Source organism: Melanerpes formicivorus, unplaced genomic scaffold (genome assembly GCF_026170545.1).
Source record: "Melanerpes formicivorus ecotype bairdi unplaced genomic scaffold, bMelFor1.0.p_v2 SCAF_13, whole genome shotgun sequence".
Lineage (NCBI taxonomy): Eukaryota > Metazoa > Chordata > Aves > Piciformes > Picidae > Melanerpes > Melanerpes formicivorus.
The window spans coordinates 19,738,318-19,759,409 of NW_027142365.1; the positions used below are offsets into that span (position 1 = coordinate 19,738,318).

Consider the following 21,092-nt stretch of genomic DNA (forward strand, 5'->3'; position numbering starts at 1 on the left):
CTCTTCTCAGTACCTTTGTTCTCCTCAGACCAGAGCAGAGCAGATTGAGATTGGATGTGAGGAGCAAGTTCTGCACCAGGAGGGTGGTGAAACACTGGCACAGGTTGCCCAGGGAGGTGGTTGAGGCTCCATGGCTGGAGATATTCAAGGTGAGGCTGGCGAGGGCTGTGGGCAACCTGATCTAGTGGAGGATGTCCCTGCTGAGTGCAGAGGGGTTGGACTGGATGAGCTTTGGAGGACCCTTCCAACCCAAATTGATGACTCTGATTCTGTGATTCCCAGATTCTGTGACTCTATGTTCTGTGATTCCCCAATCCTATGACTCACAGCCCTACCTTTGTTGAGACACTGCAGGTCCTGCTGCCTGCTCCCAGCCATGCAGTGTGTGCAATTTGGCTGGCAGTGCCAAAAGAGGAGAGGGATTGAAGCTAGGGTTACAGAGAGCCACGCTGGGGAACTTCAACAGATACAGCCTTTAATGTCAGCACACCTCCTCCAAGCAGGCCCAGGTCACAGGACACATCCCCAGCAGTCCTTCAGCCACCAGCACATCATCAGAGAGGTGTTTCATGGCCAGGATGTGCTGGTGGTTGGTGCTGTCTTTTTCTCTGGTAGAAATAGCCTGCGAGGGCAGCCCCCAGCAGGGTGACACCAGCCAAGGCAAGGAGTGGCCAGACAGAGAGGTGAAGAGCTGGGGGAGTCTCTCCATGCTGCTCCTTCCCTGAAAGGAATGCAGAGAGCTGTGAGAAACCTGAGCAGCTTTTAATCCCTCAGACAACATGAGCAACAAGGAGGAGCTCTTCTCTCCTGCCTCAGTGTAAATCTGAGCCCTGAGTGCCTGCTGCTGAGCACAGGTCTCTGTGGCTAAAGCTAACATGGATTCACTTAAACATGAGGGGAAACTTCCCTGGGGGTGCTGGAGCCCTGCAGCAGGCTGCCCAGAGAGGCTGTGGAGGCTCCTGCTCTGGAGCCTTTCCAACCCCACCTGGATGTGTTCTGTGGGACCTACCCTGGGTGACCTTGGGGTAGCAGTGGGGCTGGACTCAGTGATCCCCACAGGTCCCTTCCAGCCACCACCAGTCTGGAATTCTGTAGCCTGAGTGAATCTGGGTTACAGCTGAAAACACAGAGTGTGCAGAGGGTGCTTGGAAGAATGAAATGGAAAACTGTGCTAAGGTGTGGACTCCCCTGGAGTGCTGTGTTCAGCTCTGGGCCCTCCCTGCAGGAAGGACACTGAGGGGCTGGAGCCTGTGCAGAGCAGGGCAGGCAGGCTGGAGAAGGGCCTGGAGCCCCTGGGCTAGAGGAGGGGCTGAGGGAGCTGGGGGTGTTGAGGCTGGAGAAGAGGAGGCTGAGGGAGACCTCCTTGCTCTCTGCAGCTCCCTGCAGGGAGGTTGCAGTGAGGAGGGGACAGCCTCTGCTCCTGGGTGTCAAGGGCCAGGAGCAGAGGCAATGGTTGCAAGCTGCCCCAGGGGAGGTTCAGGCTGGCTGCTAGGAAATCTTTCTTGCCTGGAAGGGTTCTGAGGCCTTGGAATGTTGTGGCCAGGGCAGTGCTGGAGTCCCCATCCCTGGAGGTGTTGAAGCAGTGTGTGGAGCTGGTGCTTAGGGCCATGGTTTGGTGCTGAGCCTGCAGTGCTGGGTGGAGGTTGGACTGGCTGAGCCTGGAGGTCTCCTCCAGGCAGAGCCATTCTGATTCTCTGCCACGGGATGCTCATTATTGGGAAAGCAGTTTCACAGTACTTGTGTCACATGAGGTGCAGTGCTATCTGGGGAAGGATTTTGCATCTACAGCCCAGGGAAAGCTCTCAGTGCCTCCTGTGACCAGCTGGGCCACTGCTGAGCTGCTCAGCTCAGGGTTAGCCCTGCAGCTGTCCAGTCAGCCAAAAACATAATCACACAGCCATCAAATCATTCAGGTTGGAAAACCCCCCTGGGATCACCAAGTCCAGCCACTGACCCTGCTCTACAAGCTTTAGCCCTAAACAATATCCCCAAGCACTGCATCCCCAAACCCCACATCCAAACCACCTTGAAACACAGCCAGGCTTGGGGACTCCACCACCTCCCTGGGCAGCCTCTGCCAATCTCTGACCACTCTGGCTGGGAACAAATGTTTCCTACTGTCCAGTCTACCCCTGCCCTGCTGCAGCTTGAGGCCATTCCCTCTTGTTCTGTCACTAATCACCTGGGAGAAGAGACCAGCACCAACCTCTCCACAACCTCCTCTCAGGGAGCTGTAGACAGCCAGGAGGTCTCCCCTCAGCCTCCTCTCTTTCACACTAACCATTGCCAGCTCCTTCAGTTGCTCCTCACAAGATTTCTTCTCCAGGCCCTTCCCAGCTTCCTTGCCCTCCTCTGCCCTGGCTCCAGCACCTCCACATCTCTCTGGCATTGAGCTGCCCAACACTGAACAGAAAACCCCTCAGTGGTTGTCTGCATGCAGAAGGCCCCAATGGCTCCCCCTGAGTGATTTGCAGCCATGCATCCATGGCAGGCAGTGCCAGCAGGACTTGCTCTTTAAAGGGAGTGGTTTGGGGAAGATCCTTTGGGTTCTTCATCTCTTTTGATGGATGTTCTTATGGAAGCTCTTACCTTGCTGCTGCAGAGGGCTCCCCCTTGGAACAGCTGCAGTGGATGTCAGAGGGAAATGAAAAGGCACTTCATTAGAGTGGGCAGTTGTGAGAACTCTGAGTGCTCAGCTCACTGCACAGCAACCACCCCCGGGCAGCACTGTGGCTGCAACAACAGCAGCCATGGCTCTGACAGAGGACAGCATCAGGCAGGTTGCAAAATGCATTGCTAAGGCTTTGCCTTCCTCCTTCACATCCCCAACAGAGAATATGCACTCATCTAAAACCTTACCTTGCTTTTGTATCTACCAGCATTAAGGTACTGCCACCCAGGCTCATTCCAAAACACTTTCCACATCTTTCCTGAGATGTTAGCTTGAGCTGACTGAGAGCAGGAGGGACAGCTCTGGGCATTAATTGCACAGTATCGGATCTGGCAGGGCTGGAAGGGACCTCAAGGCTCAGCCAGCTCCAAACGCTCTGCCATGGGCAGGGACACCTCACTCTACAGCAGGTTGCTCACAGCCACATCCAGCCTGGTCTTCAAAGCCTCCAGGGGTCCTAGTACCAGTCAGGGTTGGAAGGGACCACACGGATCATCTAGTTCCAACCCCCCTGCCATGGGCAGGGACACCCCACACTAGATCAGTCTGGCCACAGCCTCAGCCAGCCTGGGCTTAAACACCTCCAGGGACAGGGCCCCAACCACCTCCCTGGACAACCCATTCCAGGGCTTCACCACTCTCATGGGGAAGAACTTCCTCCTCCCCTCCAGCCTGAATCTCCCCACCTCCAGCTTCATTCCATTCCCCCCAGTTCTATCACTGCCTGAGATCCTGAGCAGTCCCTCCCCAGCCTTCCTGTAGCCCCCTGCAGATCCTGGAAGGCCACAATGAGGTCACCTGGGAGCCTTCTCTTCTCCAGACTGAACAGCCCCAGCTCCTTCAGTCTGTCCCCACAGGAGAGGTGCTCCAGCCCTCTGCTCATCCTCCTGGCCCTTCTCTGGACACCTTCCAGCACCTCCACATCCCTCTTGTCATAGGGGCTGCAGAACTGGAGGCAGTACTCCAGGTGGGGTCTCAGCAGAGCTGAGCAGAGGGGGAGGATCACCTCCCTTGCCCTGCTGGCCACACTTCTCCTGATGCAGCCCAGGCTCTGATTGGCTTTCTGGGCTGCAAGTGCACACTGAGAGCTCCTGGTGAGCTTCTCCTCCCCCAGCACCCCCAAGTCTCTCTCCTCAGGGCTGCTTTCCAGCCAGTCCCTGCCCAGCCTGGATTTGTGCCTGGGATTGCCTCCACCCAGCTGCAGGACCCTGCCCTTGGTCTTGTTGAGGATGAGGCTTCCACCACCTCCCTGGGCAGCCTGTGCCAGGCTCTCACCACCCTCATGGGGAACAACTTCTTCCTCACAGCCAATCTCAATCTCCCCACTTCAACTTTTGCTCCATCCCCCCCAGTCCTATCACTCCCTGACACCCTCAAAAGTCCCTCCCCAGCTTGCTTGCAGCCCCCTGCAGATCCTGGAAGGCCACCAGAAGGTCTCCTGGGAGCCTTCTCCTCTCCAGACTGCACAACCCCAACTCTCTCAGGCTGTCTCCATAGCAGAGCAGCTCCAGCCCTCTGCTCCTCCTCCTGGCCCTTCCATGGACACCTTCCAGCACAGTTTAGGAAGCTCTGCAGCTCCAGCAGGATTCTGCCCTTAACAATGACATTTAGGATTCTTCAGTGTTTTTCCCTAGAAAGTCCTCCCTGAGTCAGGGCTGTTTGCTTCACGAGGAAAGAGCCAAAGAAATGAGCTTTATGAAGGCTTGGTTGAAGAGGTGCACACAGGCTTTGACACTCAGAAATGAAGCAGAATTAAACACATTGAGTGTTCTTATAAAGACAGAAAAACTACCCTGGGTCAAAACAGCTGTGTCCAGTTCTGGGCTCCCCAGTTCAGGAGAGGCAGAGACCTGCTGGAGAGAGTCCAACACAGAGCTGTGAGGATGAGGAAGGGACTGGAAGAGCTCTGCTATGAAGAAAGACTCAGAGCCCTGGGGCTGTTTAGTCTGGAGAGGAGAAGGCTGAGAGGAATAGAATAGAATAGAATAGAATAGAATAGAATAGAATAGAATAGAATAGAACAGAACAGACCAGACCAGACCAGACCAGACCAGGTTGGAAGAGACCTTCAAGATCATCGTGTCCAACCTATCATCCAACACCACCTAATCAACTAACCCATGGCACCAAGCACCCCAGCAAGTCTCCTCCTGAACACCTCCAGGGATGGGGACTCCACCACCTCCCCAGGCAGCACATCCCAATGGCCAAAATCTCTCTCTGTGAAGAACCTTCTCCTCACCTCCAACCTAAACCTCCCCTGGTGCAGCCTGAGTCTGTGTCCTCTTGTTCTGGTGCTGGGTGCCTGGGAGAAGAGACCAACCTCTGCCTGTCTACAACCTCCCTTCAGGGAGTTGCAGAGAGCAAGAAGGTCTCCCCTGAGTCTCCTCTTCTCCAGGCTAAGCAACCCCAGCTCCCTCAGCCTCTCCTCACAGGGCTGTGCTCCAGACCCCTCCCCAAGCATTGTTGCCCTTCTCTGGACACCTTCCAGCAAGTCAACCTCCTTCCTAAACTGAGGGGCCCAGAACTGGACACAGGACTCAAGGTGTGGCCTCAGCAGTGCAGTGTACAGGGGCACAATGACCTCCCTGCTCCTGCTGGCCACACTCTTCCTGATGCAGGCCAGGATGCCCTTGGTCCTCTTGGCTGCCTGGGCACACTACATCTATCAATATCTGAGTGCTGGGGGTCAGGATGAAGGGGCCAGGCTCTGTTTGGAGGTGCCCAGTGATAGGACAAGGAACAAGAGGTACAAGCTGGAACCCAGGAGATTCCACCTCAGCATGAGGAGAAAGCCCTTTGGTGTGAGGGTGCTGGAGGCCTGGATCAGGGGTGAACAGACCTCCTGCCACGGGCTTGTGTTGATTTAAGCATGGAAATCAGCAGCTGATGGGAGACAGCTGGGGTTTGGGATAGTGCTGGGACCAGTGCTGTTTAACATCTCTGTCAGCAACATGGGCAGTGGGATTGGAGCACCAGCAGCTCCTTTGCTGATGACACCAAGCAGGGTGGGGTGTTGGCATTCTGGAGGGAAGGGATCCATCCAGAGGACAGGCTTCCTGCCCTTCCAGCCTTCCTGGACAGGCTGCAGAGCTGCAGAGGTTCAACAAAGCCAAGGGCAAGGTCCTGCACCTGGGGCAGGGCAATCCCAAGGTCAAATCCAGGCTGGGCAGGGAATGCATGGAGCGCAGTGCTGAGGAGAAGCACTTGGGAGCCCTGGGTGAGGAGAAGCTCAACATGAGCTGGCAAAGTGCACTCAGAGAACAGAAACCAGCCCTGTGCTGGGCTGATCCCCAGCTGTGGGCAGCAGCTTGAGGGAGGGAATTGTGTCACTCTGCTATGAGCTACATGAGAACCCCCTGGAGTCTTGTGCCCAGCTCTGGAGCCCTCAACACAAGGAGGACAGGGACCTGTTAGAGCAGGTCCAGAGGAGCTCATGAAGATGATCTGAATGCTGGAGCACCTCTGCTGTCAGGCTGGGAGAGTTGGGGCTCTTCAGCCTGGAGAAGAGAAGACTCTGGAGAGACCTCAGAGCAGCCTTCCAGTACCTGAAAGGGGCTCCAGGAGAGCTGGGGAGGGACTGTTGAGAAAGGCTTGGAGTGACAGGGTGAGGGGCAATGGCTGCAACCTGGAAGAAGCTGGATTGAGATTGGACACTAGGAGGAAATTCTTCCCCATGAGGGTGGTGAGGCACTGGAACAGGTTGCCCAGAGAAGCTGTGGAGGCTCCAAGGCTGGCAGTGTTGAAAGCCAGGTTGGATGGGACCTGGAGCAACCTGGGCTGGTGGAAGGTGTCCCTGCTCGTGGCTGGGGAGATGGGACTGGATGACCTTTGAGGCCACATCCAAGCCAAACCATTCCTGGAGTCGATGATTCTTGGTTACAGGTGTTGACAGAGCTGGGATCTGCCAAACTCTCAGGAATTCCTTCCAGAAGTGGGGGAGGATTCTCAGAGTTCCTCACAGACAGCCCTGCTCTGTCACTGGGGCCTGAGTGACTGGGGCCTCACCTTTGGGCTTTTTGCAGATAAATCCTTTCTGAGAGGAGCAGTTGATGTCATCCCAGGAGCCAGCTGCTGCAGTCATCTCCACACAGCCATGCAGCCCACTGGACTCTTTCTCCTTCCAGTTGACAAAGGCCAGTGAAGCATTATCTAGCCACAGCCACTGGCCTACAGGGCACCATGCAGAGCAAAAAGAAGCATTAAAACCTCTCTCATGGGTATTCCAACTCCTTAGCTCCTAACATGTAGTAGCAACTGGTGTCTGAGCAGAAGAGCACAGCACTATGGCATATGAATACAACTGGCTTTGGTTCTCTTGTGTTAGCAAAGCATTTAGTCAGTTCAACACTGAGTGAGAGATTACCATCCACATTTTGGTACAGTCCTATCCAGAAGCCTCCTACTTTGTTTCCCAGGGGATGGATGGCATGGATCAGAAAGTCAGATTCATCAATGCTTTCGATGGACACCAAGGTAGCACCTGGAAGACATCAGAGTCACAGAGTCAGAGGGTCATGGAGTCATAGAATCATGGAATCACAGAGTGATAAACCTGGTGATAGAGTCCTAGGATCAGAGAATCAGAGAACAGCTCAGGTTGGAAGGGACCTCAGAGATCAGCTACTCCAACCTCCTGCCATGGGCAGGGACACCTCTCAGCTACACTTGGCCTTAAATATCCCCAGGGAGGGGGCAACCAGAACCTCCCTGAGCAGCCTGTGCCAGAGTCTCACCTGGAGTGCTTCATGGGGAAGAACTTCTTCCTCAGCTCCACTCTAACCCTGCTCTGCCTCAGCTTCAAACCATTCCCCCTTGGCCTGTCTCCAGACACCCTCAGGAGAAGTCTCTCTGCAGCCTTCCTGTAGGATCCCTTCAGGTCCTGGCAGGCAGCTCTGAGGTCCTCCTGGAGCCTTCTCTCCCCCAGGCTGAACACCCCCAGCTCCCTCAGCCTGTGCTCACAGCAGAGCTGCTCCAGCCCTTGGGGCATCCTTGTGGCCTCCTCTGCACTCACTCCAACAGCTCTGTGTCCTTCCTCTGCTGGGGCTGAGAGTGGGTTAGAGGCTGGCAGGTTAGCAAGCAAACCCCCATAACTAGCTGGCACAATGACTTCCTCTGCCAAGTCTCCCCAGCCTCCTTTCCCAGCTGCAGGCTTCCCCATTGCTTCTGCTGCAGGACACAGAGCTGGAGGGGCTCAGGTCTCAGGGCCCTGCCACTGCACCCAGGATGCTGTCCCAAAAGCTGATGGGAACCTGGACTGTGCCTGAGAGGGCAGAGTGCTGCACAAAGCTGCCTGCATCAGTTTATTTTCCCTCTGTCAGACCTAGAACAGCCTGGCAGGGGAATAAAATATCTCTCAGCACAGGAGCAGAGGATGTCAGGGCTTGGAAGGGACCTTCCAAGATCATTGAGCTCAATCCCCTGCCAGAGCAGGAGCAGAGAATCCAGCACAGGTCACACAGGAACACATCCAGACAGGGCTGCAAAGGCTCCACAGAAGGAGACTCCACAACCTCTCTGGGCAGCCTGCTCCAGGCCTCTGGGACCCTCACAGTCAAGAAGTTCTTCCTCATGTTGAGCTGGAACCTGCTGTGCTGAAGTTTATATCCATGGTCCCTTGTCCTATCCCAGGGCACAGTGAGCAGAGGCTGTCCCTGTCCCTTCCCTCCTGACCCCCAGCCCTCAGCTATTGATAGACTTTGATCAGATCCCTCTCAGCCTTCTCCTCTGCAGACTGAACAGCCCCAGGGCTCTCAGCCTCTCCTCTCTGCTGTTGTTTTAAACAAACACAGCAAGCAGAAGGAGGAAAAGAGCCATTCTTGATGCCATTGCTGTGTGAGCTGTGTGTGAGGTGCTGGGGAGCCCTGAGCAGCTGCAGGCTCTCACCTAAGCGAGTGCACTCCAGCGAGGCCAGAGCCCAGCTGGTCCCCGCCGATGCCTCCAGGTAGTAGCAGTGGCCACGGTGAGGGATCCAAGCTCGCAGGTCCTCTGCTTCAGGGCAGTCTCCAGGCAGCTGTGCAGGGTCAGTAGGAGCTACAGCTGAAGGAATCATAAGATATGAAGCTGGCTTTGCATGCTGAGTCCCCTGGGAGGGAGGGGTAGGCTGTGTCAGCCAGCAGCACATCTCCAGGCTCTGCAGGGAGGTAGATGCTGTCCTGGAGCACTCTCTCCTGAGAGCTTTGGCCCAAGCCACAGCAAGGACTCTGGGCTGAGGCAGACTAATGGAGTGCAGAATGGGTCTTTAAAATTACTACAGCCATAAAATCACTGCTTTGGGTTAGGAAAGACCTTCAAGATCATCCAGTCCAACCATTCTCTAACTCTACCAAGGCTGGTGCTGAACCATGGCCCTCAGCACCACAGCTCTGCCTCTTGGATACACCTCCAGGGATGGACATTCAACCACCTCCCTGGGCAGCCTGTGCCAGTGCTTCAGAACCCTTTCAGGGAAGAAGTTTCTTCTAATCTCAAACTTAAGCCTCCCCTGGGGCAACTTGAGGCCATTTCTTCCCATCCTATGACTCCTTACTAGGGAGAGGAGACCAACACACACCTGGTTCCAACTGCCTCTCAGGGAGCTGTAGGGAGCAATGAGGTCTCCCATCAGCCTCCTCTTCTCCACACTAAACACCCCCAGTTCCCTCAGCTGCTCCTCCCCAGCCCACTTCCCCAGACCCTTCCCCAGCTTTGTTGCCCTTCCCTGGACCTGCTCCAGCTCCTCAATGTCCTTCTTGGAGTGAGGATCCCAAAACTGAACCCGGTACACAAGATGTGTCTCACCAGTGTCCAAGACAGAGGGACAATCCCTTCTCTGGTCCTGCATATCACATTCAAGCAGATCAGAATATCCTCCCAGCTTGCTGTCATCTGCAAACCTCCTGAGGGCACCTTGATCCCCTCATCCAGACCATCAGTAAAGGAACTGGAGAGAAGTGGCTGCAGTGCTGAGCCCTGGGGAGCACCACTGGTGGCTGCCCACCAGCTGGACATTCAATTACTCACCATCTGATTTCTTACAGGCTGCAAAGTAGCTTTCATTGCAGGGTGCTGTTCTCCAGGCAGCATCCAGGCCCAGGTAGACACAAGCAGTGTTCTCCCTTGGCTCTCCTGCTGCCCATCTCGTGTGCCTGGTTCTCCAGCCATCAGTCCATTTGGAGTAGCTGCCAGTCTGGAAGCAAAGGAGTGCTGCTCACAGGGTTTGTTTCATGCTCTGGCACACTAATGCAGTGCCCTGTGTCTGTCTGAGGTTTTCAGACAAGGGAAAGCAAGCCCAGCCCTGTGCTGCTCTGGGGGTTTCAAGCCCCAGGCACTGCTCTGTGCCATGCTCTGAGCTACACCAGGACTGCAGCTGAACAGCAACCAGCAGTGCAGTGACTTTGGGAGGCTTCTCCTCAAGAGACACAAAGTTCTACAGCATGGCAAGGGAGTCAGATGGGTGCACCTTGGGTCATTTACCAAATCTCATATCAAGAGAATCTCTCTATTGAAGGAAGGCTGAGAGCCCTGGGGCTGTTTAGTCTGGAGAGGAGAAGGCTGAGAGGGATCTGATCAATGGCTATCAATAGCTGAGGGCTGGGGGTCAGGGTGAAGGGGCCAGGCTCTGTTTGGTGGTGCCCAGGGATAGGACAAGGACCAACAACTACAGGTTGGAACCCAGGAGGTTCCTCCTCAACATGAGGAGAAACTTCTTTGGTGTGAGGGTACTGGAGCCTGGAGCAGGCTGCCCAGAGAGGTTGTGGAGTCTCCTGCTTGGAGCCTTTCCAACCCCACCTGGATGTGTTCCTGTGTGCCCTGCCCTGGGTGCTCCTGCTCTGGCAGGGGAGTTGGGCTGGATGATCTCTGGAGGTCCCTTCCAGCCCCTAACCTTCTCTGGTTCTATGATTCTCTGATTACAGAGGAAGTGTCCTCTCTGTGTTGTTTAAATGAGACCTGGGAGCCGTTTGGTGAGAAAAGATCTCTTGACATTAAACACTCACAATCATTTTCAAGCATCACTCCAAGACAATGACTCTGGTGACTCCTAGTTCTGGCTGTGTAGCAGGGAGTTAGACTTTCAGAATGGTGAACTTTTGCTTCTTGGCAGCTGCACTTAGAATCATAGAGGCATAGAATGATTTGGGTTGGAAGGAACCTCTAAAGGTCACCTAAAGCAGCCCCCATCCTGGCTTGGGACTCTCACTCTGCAGACTTATTCCTTTTACCATTTCTAAGGCTTTCTGTTCTCACCTATTGCTTCTCTTCTCTCCTATTGCTTCTTGCTTAACTTTTCCTATAACTCTCAGCTCCATTTGGTGCACACTGGAGGGGAGGCTTAGGTTGGATATGAGAAGCAACTTCTTCCCTGAAAGAGTTCTCAAAGCCTGGCACAGGCTGCCCAGGGAGGTGGTTGATTCCCCATCCCTGGAGGTGTTTCACAGAGGCAGAGCTGTGGTGCTGAGGGCCATGGGTTAGCCTCAGCCTTGGCAGAGTTAGAGTTGGACTGGGTGAGCTGAAAGGGCTTCTCCAGCCAAAATGATCCTTTGAGACTCTGAACAACTTGAACAGAACTCTGTGCATATGCACAGTAGAGCATTCAGGGTACAACTGTTCCATAGAGCCATAGAGTCATAGAATGGGGTCTGGCTTGCAAGGGTTCTCCAAAGCTCATCCAATCCAACCCCCCCTGCACTCAGCAGGGACATCTCCAGCTAGATCAAGTTGCCCACAGCCCTCTCCAGCCTCACCTGGAATATCTCCAGGGATGGAGCCTCAACCACCTCCCTGGGCAACCTGTGCCAGTGTTCCACCACCCTCCTGCTGCAGAACTTGTTCCTCACATCCAATCTCAATCTGCTCTGCTCCAGTTTGAAGCCATTGCCCCTGGCCCTCTCCCTGCAGGCCTTTGCCAACAGTATCCCTGCAGCCTTCTTGTAGCCCCTTCAGGCACTGCTGTGGTGATCCAGAAGATCTCTGAAGAGCAGGAGAGCTCACCAGGCCCCTGCCACCCACCCAACACTTACCATGTTGCTGTTAAGACCAATCCATGCTGGTTTTCCATACTTCAACATCTGGATCCAGAGGAATGACTGGCTGTGGGCATCCTGAATGCTGGCAAGGTCTGCACCTCTCTCTTGGCAGCTTTTCCTGGCCTCTTCCCATTGCATTTCAGCTGAGATGATCAAGTAGCTGCTGTCACCATAAGGGGCAAAGCCAGAGGGTGTGTTTGTTGTCTGTGCTGCAGTCTGTGTGGCAACTGTGGAGGAAAAACTGACTGCATGAGTTTCCAACACCCCACTCCTCCCTGGCTTGGGAATAAACAAATGAACAGAAGGTCAAAGTGCTAGTAACAACAACTCAAAGCTTTACTTCTGCTCACCAAGGATCTCATGACCAAAAGCAGACCCCAAACCCCTGCCAACAACAAAAACCCTCACCAGAAGAGCCAACCACCAAACAGAGCCCCGAGCAATGAAACAAACAACCCCTACCAAACCCTCCCTGGCCAGGAAACACCAAAGCAAACAGAAGAACAAAGCCCAGGCCCTGCTGCAAAGCATGGAGCAAAGGGATGAATGCAAAGAGCAGAGTGGAACCCTGGCTGCCCTGAGGATGCCCTGAGGATGCCTTGGGATGCCCTGAGGATGCCTTGAGGATGCCTTGAGGATGCCCTGAGGATGCCTTGAGGATGCCCTGAGGATGCCTTGGGATGCCCTGAGGATGCCTTGGGATGCCCTGAGGATGTCTTGAGGATGCCTTGAGAATGCCCTGAGGATGCCCTGAGGAATGCCCTGAGGATGCCTTGAGGAGTGCCCTGAGGATGACCTGAGGATGCCTTGAGGGTGCCCTGAGGGTGCCTTTGGATGCCCTGAAGATGCCCTGAGGATGTCTTGAGGATGCCTTGAGGAATGCCCTGAGGATGCCTTGAGGATGCCGTGAGGATGCCCTGAGGATGCCCTGAGGATGCCCTGAGGATGCCCTGAAGATGCCCTGAGGATGGCCTGAGGATGCCTTGAGGATGCCCTGAGGGTGCCTTGAGGGTGCCTTGAGGATGCCCTGAGGATGCCCTGAGGGTGACCTGAGGGTGCCCTGACTCTACCTATTAGAAGCCTGCATAGTGCAGACTGAGCCTCATCTCAGGGGTATTTGAGGTACCCTGCTTGCACTCTGTGCAGCTGAGCACAAAGCTGCTTCTGATCCCTGCTGCAGAGGACTTGGAAGCACAGAATTGTTTCAGCCCAGTCCAGCCATGACCTAACTCTGCTAAGGCTGGGACTAAACCATGTCTCTCAGCATCTCATCTCTGTCTCTCTGAAACACCTCCATGGGTGGGGATCCAACCACCTCCCTGGGCAGCCTGTGCTTGAGAACCCACTCAGGGAAGAAGTTTCTTCAATCTCCAACCTAAATATCCCCTGGGGCAACCTGAGGCTGTTACATCCCATCCTGTGACTCCTTGCTAAGAAGAGATGAACCCCCACCTGGCTTCAGCCTCCTTCCAGGGAGCTGTAGAGAGCAATGAGGCCTTCCCTGAGCCTTCTCTTCTCCAGACTGAAGAACCCCAGGTCCCTCAGCTGCTATGGGCTAGACATTTAAGATATTGACTGTTACAGTTGCAACCCCACTGCCATGGGCAGGGACACCTCACACCACAAGCAAGTTGCTCACAGCCACATCCAGCCTGGCTGCAAACACCTCCAGGCAGGAGGCTTCCACCACCTCCCTGGGCAACCTGTGCCAGGCTCTCACCACCCTCATGGGGAACAACTTCTTCCTCACAGCCAATCTCAATCTCCCCACTTCTAGTTCTGCTCCATCCCCCCCACTCCTATCCTTCACTGACACCCTCACAAGTCCAGGGGAAATGTGGAGAGGATGAAATGCTCTGCTCAGAGGCAGCCAGGAGTGTGGGGAGGTCACTGCAGGAGTGTGGTTTGACACTGCACTCACAGAGGCTGCCTGGGAGCCTCATCTTTCACTGAGAACAAATCCCTTTCCTCCAGGACAATTGCTGGCACAGGTGCCACCACCCCAGCTAAGAGAGTGGCTCTTCTCCAGCAGTTTCTGTGGGACAAACCATACCTAAACCACAGCAGCCTTAGGACAGGTGGAGCTCTGAAAGCCTGAGAGAGCCAGAACAAGGCTGGAAGCTGAAAGCAATCCTGCTGGCTTGTGCATTCAGTTGATCTACCTGAGACACTTCTGCTGGGGAGCCTGCCTTGAAGAGAACTCACCTGGCTCCAGCTGGCATATGTAGCCTGCCTCGTTGTCACAGCTCTTATCCCTCCACTGCCCATCAGACCTCACCATGGAGACACAGTCTGTCTGCAGGAGAGGGCAAGAGGCAGGGCTGTGACCAAAGGCTGTCAGGAGGGAAGGAGATGAAGCCTCTGTACCCCTGGTGCTGGCCTGGGAGGGGAGGGGAGGGGAGGGGGGAGAGGGGAGAGGAGGGGAGAGGAGGGGAGAGGAGGGGAGAGGAGGGGAGAGGAGGGGAGAGGAGGGGAGAGGAGAGGGGAGGAGAGGGGAGGAGAGGGGAGGAGAGGGGAGGAGAGGGGAGGAGAGGGGAGGAGAGGGGAGGAGAGGGGAGGAGAGGGGAGGAGAGGGGAGGAGAGGGGAGGAGAGGGGAGGGGAGGGGAGGAGAGGGGAGGGGAGGGGAGGGGAGGGGAGGGGAGGGGAGGGGAGGAGAGGGGAGGAGAGGGGAGGAGAGGGGAGGAGAGGGGAGGGGAGGGGAGGGGAGGGGAGGGGAGGGGAGGGGAGGGGAGGAGAGGGGAGGAGAGGGGAGGAGAGGGGAGGAGAGGGGAGGTTCGGAGAGGAGAGGAGAGGAGAGGAGAGGAGAGGAGAGGAGAGGAGAGGAGAGGAGAGGAGAGGAGAGGAGAGGAGAGGAGAGGAGAGGAGAGGAGAGGAGAGGAGAGGAGAGGAGAGGAGAGGAGAGGAGAGGAGAGGAGAGGAGAGGAGAGGAGAGGAGAGGAGAGGAGGGGAGGGGGAGGGGAGGGGAGGGGAGGGGAGGGGAGGGGAGGGGAGGGGAGAGGAGGGGAGGGGAGGGGAGGGGAGGGGAAGGGGAGGGGAGGGGAGAGGTTCGGAGAGGAGAGGTTCGGAGAGGAGAGGTTCGGAGAGGAGAGGAGAGGAGAGGTTCGGAGAGGAGAGGAGAGGAGAGGTTCGGAGAGGAGAGGAGAGGTTCGGAGAGGAGAGGTTCGGAGAGGTTCGGAGAGGAGAGGTTCGGAGAGGAGAGGTTCGGAGAGGAGAGGAGAGGTTCGGAGAGGAGAGGAGAGGAGAGGAGAGGAGAGGAGAGGAGAGGAGAGGAGAGGAGAGGAGAGGAGAGGAGAGGAGAGGAGAGAGGAGAGGAGAGGAGAGGAGAGGAGAGGAGTCAAATGGAAAGTACAAAGTTCCTCTTCTCCAGAGCCCCTTCCAGGTATTTTGGTGTGTTTGTGCTGCTCCCAGGTGATTTGCTAGCCCCATTCTGCTCACAGAAGGACTTGTTTCACCTCCTCGCTGCTGCAAGCTCCCTTTCAGGAAAGGCCTGTGGCTGCCCAGGAGCCACAGGTCACTCAACTCTCCTGTACCTCTATACCGAAGTCTGGCAGTCTTTCCAAGTCAAAATAGTCATAGTAGCTTTGTTTCGTCTCTGGGGCACCAGGAGCCCAGTTGGTGTAGGAAACACTGCTGCCATCTGCCCAGAGAAATGTCAGCTCCCTGTTGATGTCATTCATCCCAATCCACACATCAGTGGTGGCAGCCTTCAAGTGATAGAACAGGAAAGCTGGAAGGAAGCAAAGATTTCTCATGAGGGAAAGCTCCTCACAACTTGCCCAAAACAGGCTTCAGAGGTGAGACCACATGGGTGCATGAGGAAGTGTGTCCAGCACTCTGCTCCTCCTCATGGCCCTGCTCTGGACACCTTCCAGCACCTCCAGAGCCTTCCTGGCACAGAGGCTCCAGAACTGGCCCCAGAGCTCCAGCTGTGGTCTCAGCAGAGTGGAGCAGAGGGGCAGAATCCCCTCCCTGGCCCTGCTGGCCACACTTCTCTTGCTGCAGCCCAGGCTCTGCTTGGCTCTCTGGGCTGCAAGTGCTCCCTGCTGGCTCCTCTTGAGCTTCTCCTCCCCCAGCACTCCCAAGACCTTTTCTTCAGGGCTGCTCTCCAGCCAGTCCCTGCCCAGGCTGTATTGGTGCCTGGGATTGCCCTGCCCCAGCTGCAGGACCTTGCCCTTGGCCTTGTTGAACCTCCTGAGGTTGTCCTGGGCCCAGCTCTGCAGCCTGTCCAGGTGCTTCTGGATGCATCCTTCCCTCCAGCTGTCAGCAGCACCACACAGCTTGGTGTTGGCAGCTGACTTGCTTTTCCCTTTCAGCAGAGGCTCCAGAGGTACCTTGCACTTGTTGATTTGGAATGCTGGCCAGGTTGCCTCCCAGCTGGATGCAGGCATCTCGTGCAGCATGCCAGGGGAGCCTGCTGGTGGCATTGGAAGCAAACACTTTGAAAACACTGAGAATAGAAAAGAAGAAAGAGGCATTTGGTTCCACCCAGCAAAGATAGGAACTGCTGAATGGGACTAACATCAGTTAGCTCTGGGATCAGTCAGCTCTATAAATAAACCAGGGCTAGAATCAGCACTCAAGAGTACACACTGTGTAGGTCTCAACAGGAAGATCCTCTACTCCCCTCACAGGAGAAGGTGTAAGGCAGGAGAGCAGTACCACCTGAGCTGACTGTGATGATGTCAAGCACGAAATCCCTTTGCCCATTTTCATCTGCCTGCTGCCTACAATAAAAGAGGGAGCACTTGAAAGCAGCAAGATGTGACACAGCTGCAGGGAATCACAGCCTCACAGAACACATCTGGCTGGAAGAGACCTCCAGGCTCAGCCAGTCCAACCTCCACCCAGCACTGCAGGCTCAGCACCAAACCATGGCCCTAAGCACCAGCTCCACACACTGCTTCAACACCTCCAGGGGTGGGGACTCCAGCACTGCCCTGGCCACAACATTCCAAGGCCTCAGAACCCTTCCAGGCAAGAAAGATTTCCTAGCAGCCAGCCTGAACCTCCCCTGGGGCAGCTTGCAACCATTGCCTCTGCTCCTGTGGCTTTGCACCAAGGAGCAGAGGCTGGAATGATCTCTCCTGTGCCTTGTCCAGCTTCCAGTGAATCATGGAGCCACAGAATGGGTTGGGTTGGAAGGGACCTTCAAGCTCACCCAGTTCCAGCCCCCCTGCCATGGGCAGGGACCTCTCACCAGCCCAGATTGCTCAAGGTCCTGCCCAGCCTGGCACTGCACACTTTCCAGAGAAGGGGCTTCCAGCACCTCCCTGGGCAACCTGTTCCAGGGTCTCACATCCTCATTTTAAAGAGTTTCTTCCTAACCTGGAGTCTCAGTCTCTCCTCTTCCAGCACAAGGCCATTCTCCCTCATCCTGTCACTACAAGCCCTTGGGAAAAGCCCTTTCCCAGCTCTCCTGTAGCCCCCTCCTGCTATCTAGGATGGTAGCTTAGCATTCTGAGGCTGAGACTAGCAGAGCCTCAGTGTGTGAAGCAGACAAAACAGCCTTTGGCAAATGGAGCTTCAGCTCAGACTGGTCCAACTCCTTCTGTTACAGCAGTAAGGGCTTCCAGACCATGTCTGAAGGGAAAACTGCACTCAACCCCACCGTGCTTTGGCATCATCTCTCTGAACTGCAACCTCTGGGAACCCCCTGCAAGCCAAAAGCATCCCTCAGATACCTCCTAAGTCATCCCACCTGAAGGCCTTGGTTTGCCAAGAGGGACCAATACAAAGTGCAGCTTCTAACATAGATACTGAAAACAGGAGCGGGGGAGAGGAGGGGAGGGGGAGGGGGAGGGGGAGGGGGAGGGGAAGGGGAAGGGAAGGGGAAGGGGAAGGGGAAGGGGAAGGGGAAGGGGAAGGGGAAGGGGAAGGGGAAGGGGAAGGGGAAGGGGAAGGGGAAGGGGAAGGGGAAGGGGAAGGGAAGGGGAAAGGGAAGGGAAGGGAAGGGAAGGGAAGGGGAGGGGAAGGGGAGGGGAAGGGGAGGGGAAGGGGAGGGGAAGGGGGAGGGGAAGAGGAGGGGAAGGGGAGGGGAAGGGGAGGGGAAGGGGAGGGGAAGGGGAGGGGAAGGGGAGGGGGGGGAGAAGGGGGGAGAAGGGGAGGGGGGGAGAAGGGGAGGGGGGAGAGGGGGAGGGGGGGAAAGGGGGAGAGGGGGAAAGGGGGAGAGGGGGAAAGGGGGAGAGGGGGAGAGGGGGAAAGGGGGAGAGGGGGAAAGGGGGAAAGGGGGAGAGGGGGAGAGGGGGAGAGGGGGAGAGGGGGAGAGGGGGAGAAGGCTTTTTTGTGAGCACTTACAATGTGCTTCAAGCCTGCAAAATTGATCCAGCATACATCTGGGAGTGGACATGGGGCAATGGATGGAAACTCCAGCACAGGAGGTTCCACCTCAACATGAGGAAGAACTTCTTCCCTGTGAGGGGTCCCAGAGGCCTGGAGCAGGCTGCCCAGAGAGGTTGTGGAGTCTCCTGCTCTGGAGCCTTTGCAGCCCTGTCTGGATGTGTTCTGTGTGACCTGTGCTGGATTCTCTGCTCCTGCTCTGGCAGGGGATTGAGCTCAATGATCTTGGAAGGTCCCTTCCAAGCCCTGACATCCTCTGCTCCTGTGCTGAGAGATATTTTATTCCCCTGCCAGGCTGTTCTAGGTCTGGCAGAGGGAAAATAAACTGATGCAGGCAGCTTTGTGCAGCACTCTGCCCTCTCAGGCACAGTCCAGCTTCCCATCAGCTTTTGGGACACCATCCTGGGTGCAGTGGTAGGGCCCTGAGACCTGAGCCCCTCCAGCTCTGTGTCCTGCAGCAGAAGCAATGGGGAAGCCTGCAGCTGGGAAAGGAGGCTGGGGAGACTTGGCAGAGGAGGTCATTGTGTCAGCTAGTTATGGGGGTTTGCTTCCTAACCTGCCAGCCTCTAACCCACTCTCAGCCCCAGCAGAGGAAGGACACAGAGCTGTTGGAGTGAGTGCAGAGGAGGCCACAAGGATGATCCAGAAGGGCTGGATCTCCTTTCCCTGCATTTCTCTATGAAGTTCAATGGCTAGAGTCATCTCCACCTGCAGCCTCCTCCACCTGCAGTCAGCTCCATCATCCAGGCCTAGCCATGCAGCCAGCAGGTCCTGACTGGATGATCACTCTCCAGATTTACTTTGTAATCACAAAGCACTCTTCCCCAGCTCTTCTTCTTTGCACAGTGTACCCAGGATAGCTGCTGACATACCTTGTAGTTAAAGAAGCCCCAGCTGTCTGGACATCCTCCAGAAGGCAGTGGGGAAGCAAAGGTTGAGTTAACAGAGCTGTTATGTTTTTCACAGATGAACTGATTGGAGGCACCACAGTTGACATCATGCCACAGGCCTAAAAATGATCAGATTGGAAAAGCAGCTCAAGATCTTGTAGTATCTGTAACAATAATCTATCCCTTCTGAGTTAGTAAGAGGCTGATCTCTGCTCGTTAGAACATCAAAGCAAGTGAAAGAGCCACACACACTCATGCCCTCGATTGTCTCTCTGGAGCCCTCTCTTCTCCAGGTTGAACAGCCCCAACTCTCTCAGCCTGTCCTACAGCAGAGGTACAGAACAGAACAGAACAGAACAGAACAGAATAGAATAGATCAGGTTGGAAGAGACCTTCAAGATCATCGTGTCCTACCTATCATCCAACACCACCTAATCAACTAAACCATGGCACCAAGCACCCCATCAAGTCTCCTCCTGAACACCTCCAGGGATGGGGACTCCACCACCTCCCCAGGCAGCCCATTCCAATGACTAACAACTCTCTCTGTGTAGAACTAACTTCTGATCTCCAGCCTAAACCTCCCCTGGAACAGCTTGAGACTGTGTCCTCTTGTTCTGGTGCTGGGTGCCTGGGAGAAGAGACCAACCCCCACCTGGCTACAACCTCCCTTCAGGGAGTTGGAGAGAGCAATGAGGTCTCCCCTGAGCCTCCTCTTCTCCAGGCTAAGCAACCCCAGCTCCCTCAGCCTCTCCTCACAGGGCTGTGCTCCAGACCCCTCCCCAGCTTTGTTGCCCTTCTCTGGACACCTTCCAGCAGCTCAACCTCCTTCCTAACCTGAGGGGCCCAGAACTGGACACAGGACTCAAGGTGTGGCCTAACCAGTGAACCCCCTGCCAGAGCAGCATCACCCAGGGCAGGGCACACAGGAGCACATCCAGGTGGGTCTGAAGGTCTCCAGAGCAGGAGACTCCACAACCTCTCTGGGCAGCCTGCTCCAGGCCTCCAGCACCCTCGCACCAAAGAACTTTCTCCTCATGTTGAGCTGAAACCTTCTCTGTTCCAGTTTGTCTCCACTGTTCCTTGACTTATTGCACCACCCAAAACAGCATGGCCCCCTCCACTTGCGCCCCACCCCTCAGCTATTGATAGACATTGATCAGATCCCTCTCAGCCTTCTCCTCTCCAGGCTAAACAGCCCCAGGGCTCTCAGTCTCTCTTCACAGCAGAGCTGTTCCAGTCCCTTCATCATCCTCACAGCTCTCCCTTGGACTCTCTCCAGCAGGTCTCTGACTCTCTGGAACTGGGCAGCCCAGCACTGGACACAGGATTGCAGCTGTGGTCTCAGCAGGGCAGAGCAGAGGGGCAGCAGAACCTCCCCAGCCCTGCTGGCCACATTTCTCTTGCTGCACCCCAGGATGCCATTGGCTCTCTTGGCCCCCAGGGCACATTGCTGTCCCATGCAGAACTTGCTGCCCAGCAGCACTCCAAGGTCTTTCTCCATGGAGCTGCTCTCCAGCAGGGCAGCCTCTAACCTGTCCTGGTGCCTGCTGTTGTTCCTGCCCAGCTGCAGGACCCTGCCCTTGTCCTCATTGACCTTCCTGCCTGTGCCCAGCTCTCAGCCTGTCCAGCTCTGGTTGGATGGCAGCACAGCCAGGGGTGTCAGGGGGTGTCAGGGGTGTCAGCCAGCTCCCCACTTGTGTTGTAAATGCTTTTGTCAGTTCTTAGGAGGAAAGACTGACTGCACTCAGCTGTTCACTTGCAGAGGTACTGCATTAAATTACTGCAGTGTCCCCATTCTAAGGCCTTAGATTCTGCCATGACCAGAGGCTGCAGCAGGTGGTTAGTTTGGCACTGGAAAGGAATGGCAGAAAAGAACCACAAGAGGTTGTGTGAGAGCTGAAAGCAGAAGCTGGGCAGGTCCACAGCCAAGCAGAGAGAAGCAAAAGTTTAGCCTTGCTGCTTACCTTCCTCTGCAAACATCACCACACAGTTCTCCTCATTGTTGGCAAAGTCGGGCTGATTGGGACCCCAGGCCACATAGGTCACTGGAGTCCCATCTGTCCAGCTTGAAGGGAAGATGCACAAGTAGTTATCCATTAATTAACACTTTGCAATTGTGAGAGGAGACTCCTAGTTAGCAGCTGACAATTAAGAAGGTCCATGAGCATTCACAGGAACTGGCTACA

The 21,092-nt window shown here is 55.6% G+C and overlaps 1 protein-coding gene across 1 annotated transcript in view; it reads right to left on the bottom strand.

Annotated features, from left to right (window-relative positions):
* Positions 1-456: 456 nt before the first annotated feature.
* LOC137444987 (macrophage mannose receptor 1-like) overlaps positions 457-21,092 on the bottom strand; it is a 61,867-nt gene continuing 41,231 nt past the window's right edge. Inside the window, exons 19-30 of the mRNA XM_068146368.1 lie at positions 20,871-20,971; positions 18,878-19,022; positions 16,009-16,124; positions 15,208-15,404; positions 13,882-13,972; positions 11,671-11,903; positions 9,674-9,839; positions 8,558-8,710; positions 7,038-7,154; positions 6,680-6,841; positions 2,590-2,622; positions 457-721 (exon numbers count right to left, since the gene is read on the bottom strand). Of these exons, the coding sequence (XP_068002469.1) occupies positions 555-721; positions 2,590-2,622; positions 6,680-6,841; positions 7,038-7,154; positions 8,558-8,710; positions 9,674-9,839; positions 11,671-11,903; positions 13,882-13,972; positions 15,208-15,404; positions 16,009-16,124; positions 18,878-19,022; positions 20,871-20,971 (1,681 nt within the window). The 3' untranslated portion in view covers positions 457-554. The remainder of the gene's footprint in view (positions 722-2,589; positions 2,623-6,679; positions 6,842-7,037; positions 7,155-8,557; positions 8,711-9,673; positions 9,840-11,670; positions 11,904-13,881; positions 13,973-15,207; positions 15,405-16,008; positions 16,125-18,877; positions 19,023-20,870; positions 20,972-21,092) is intronic.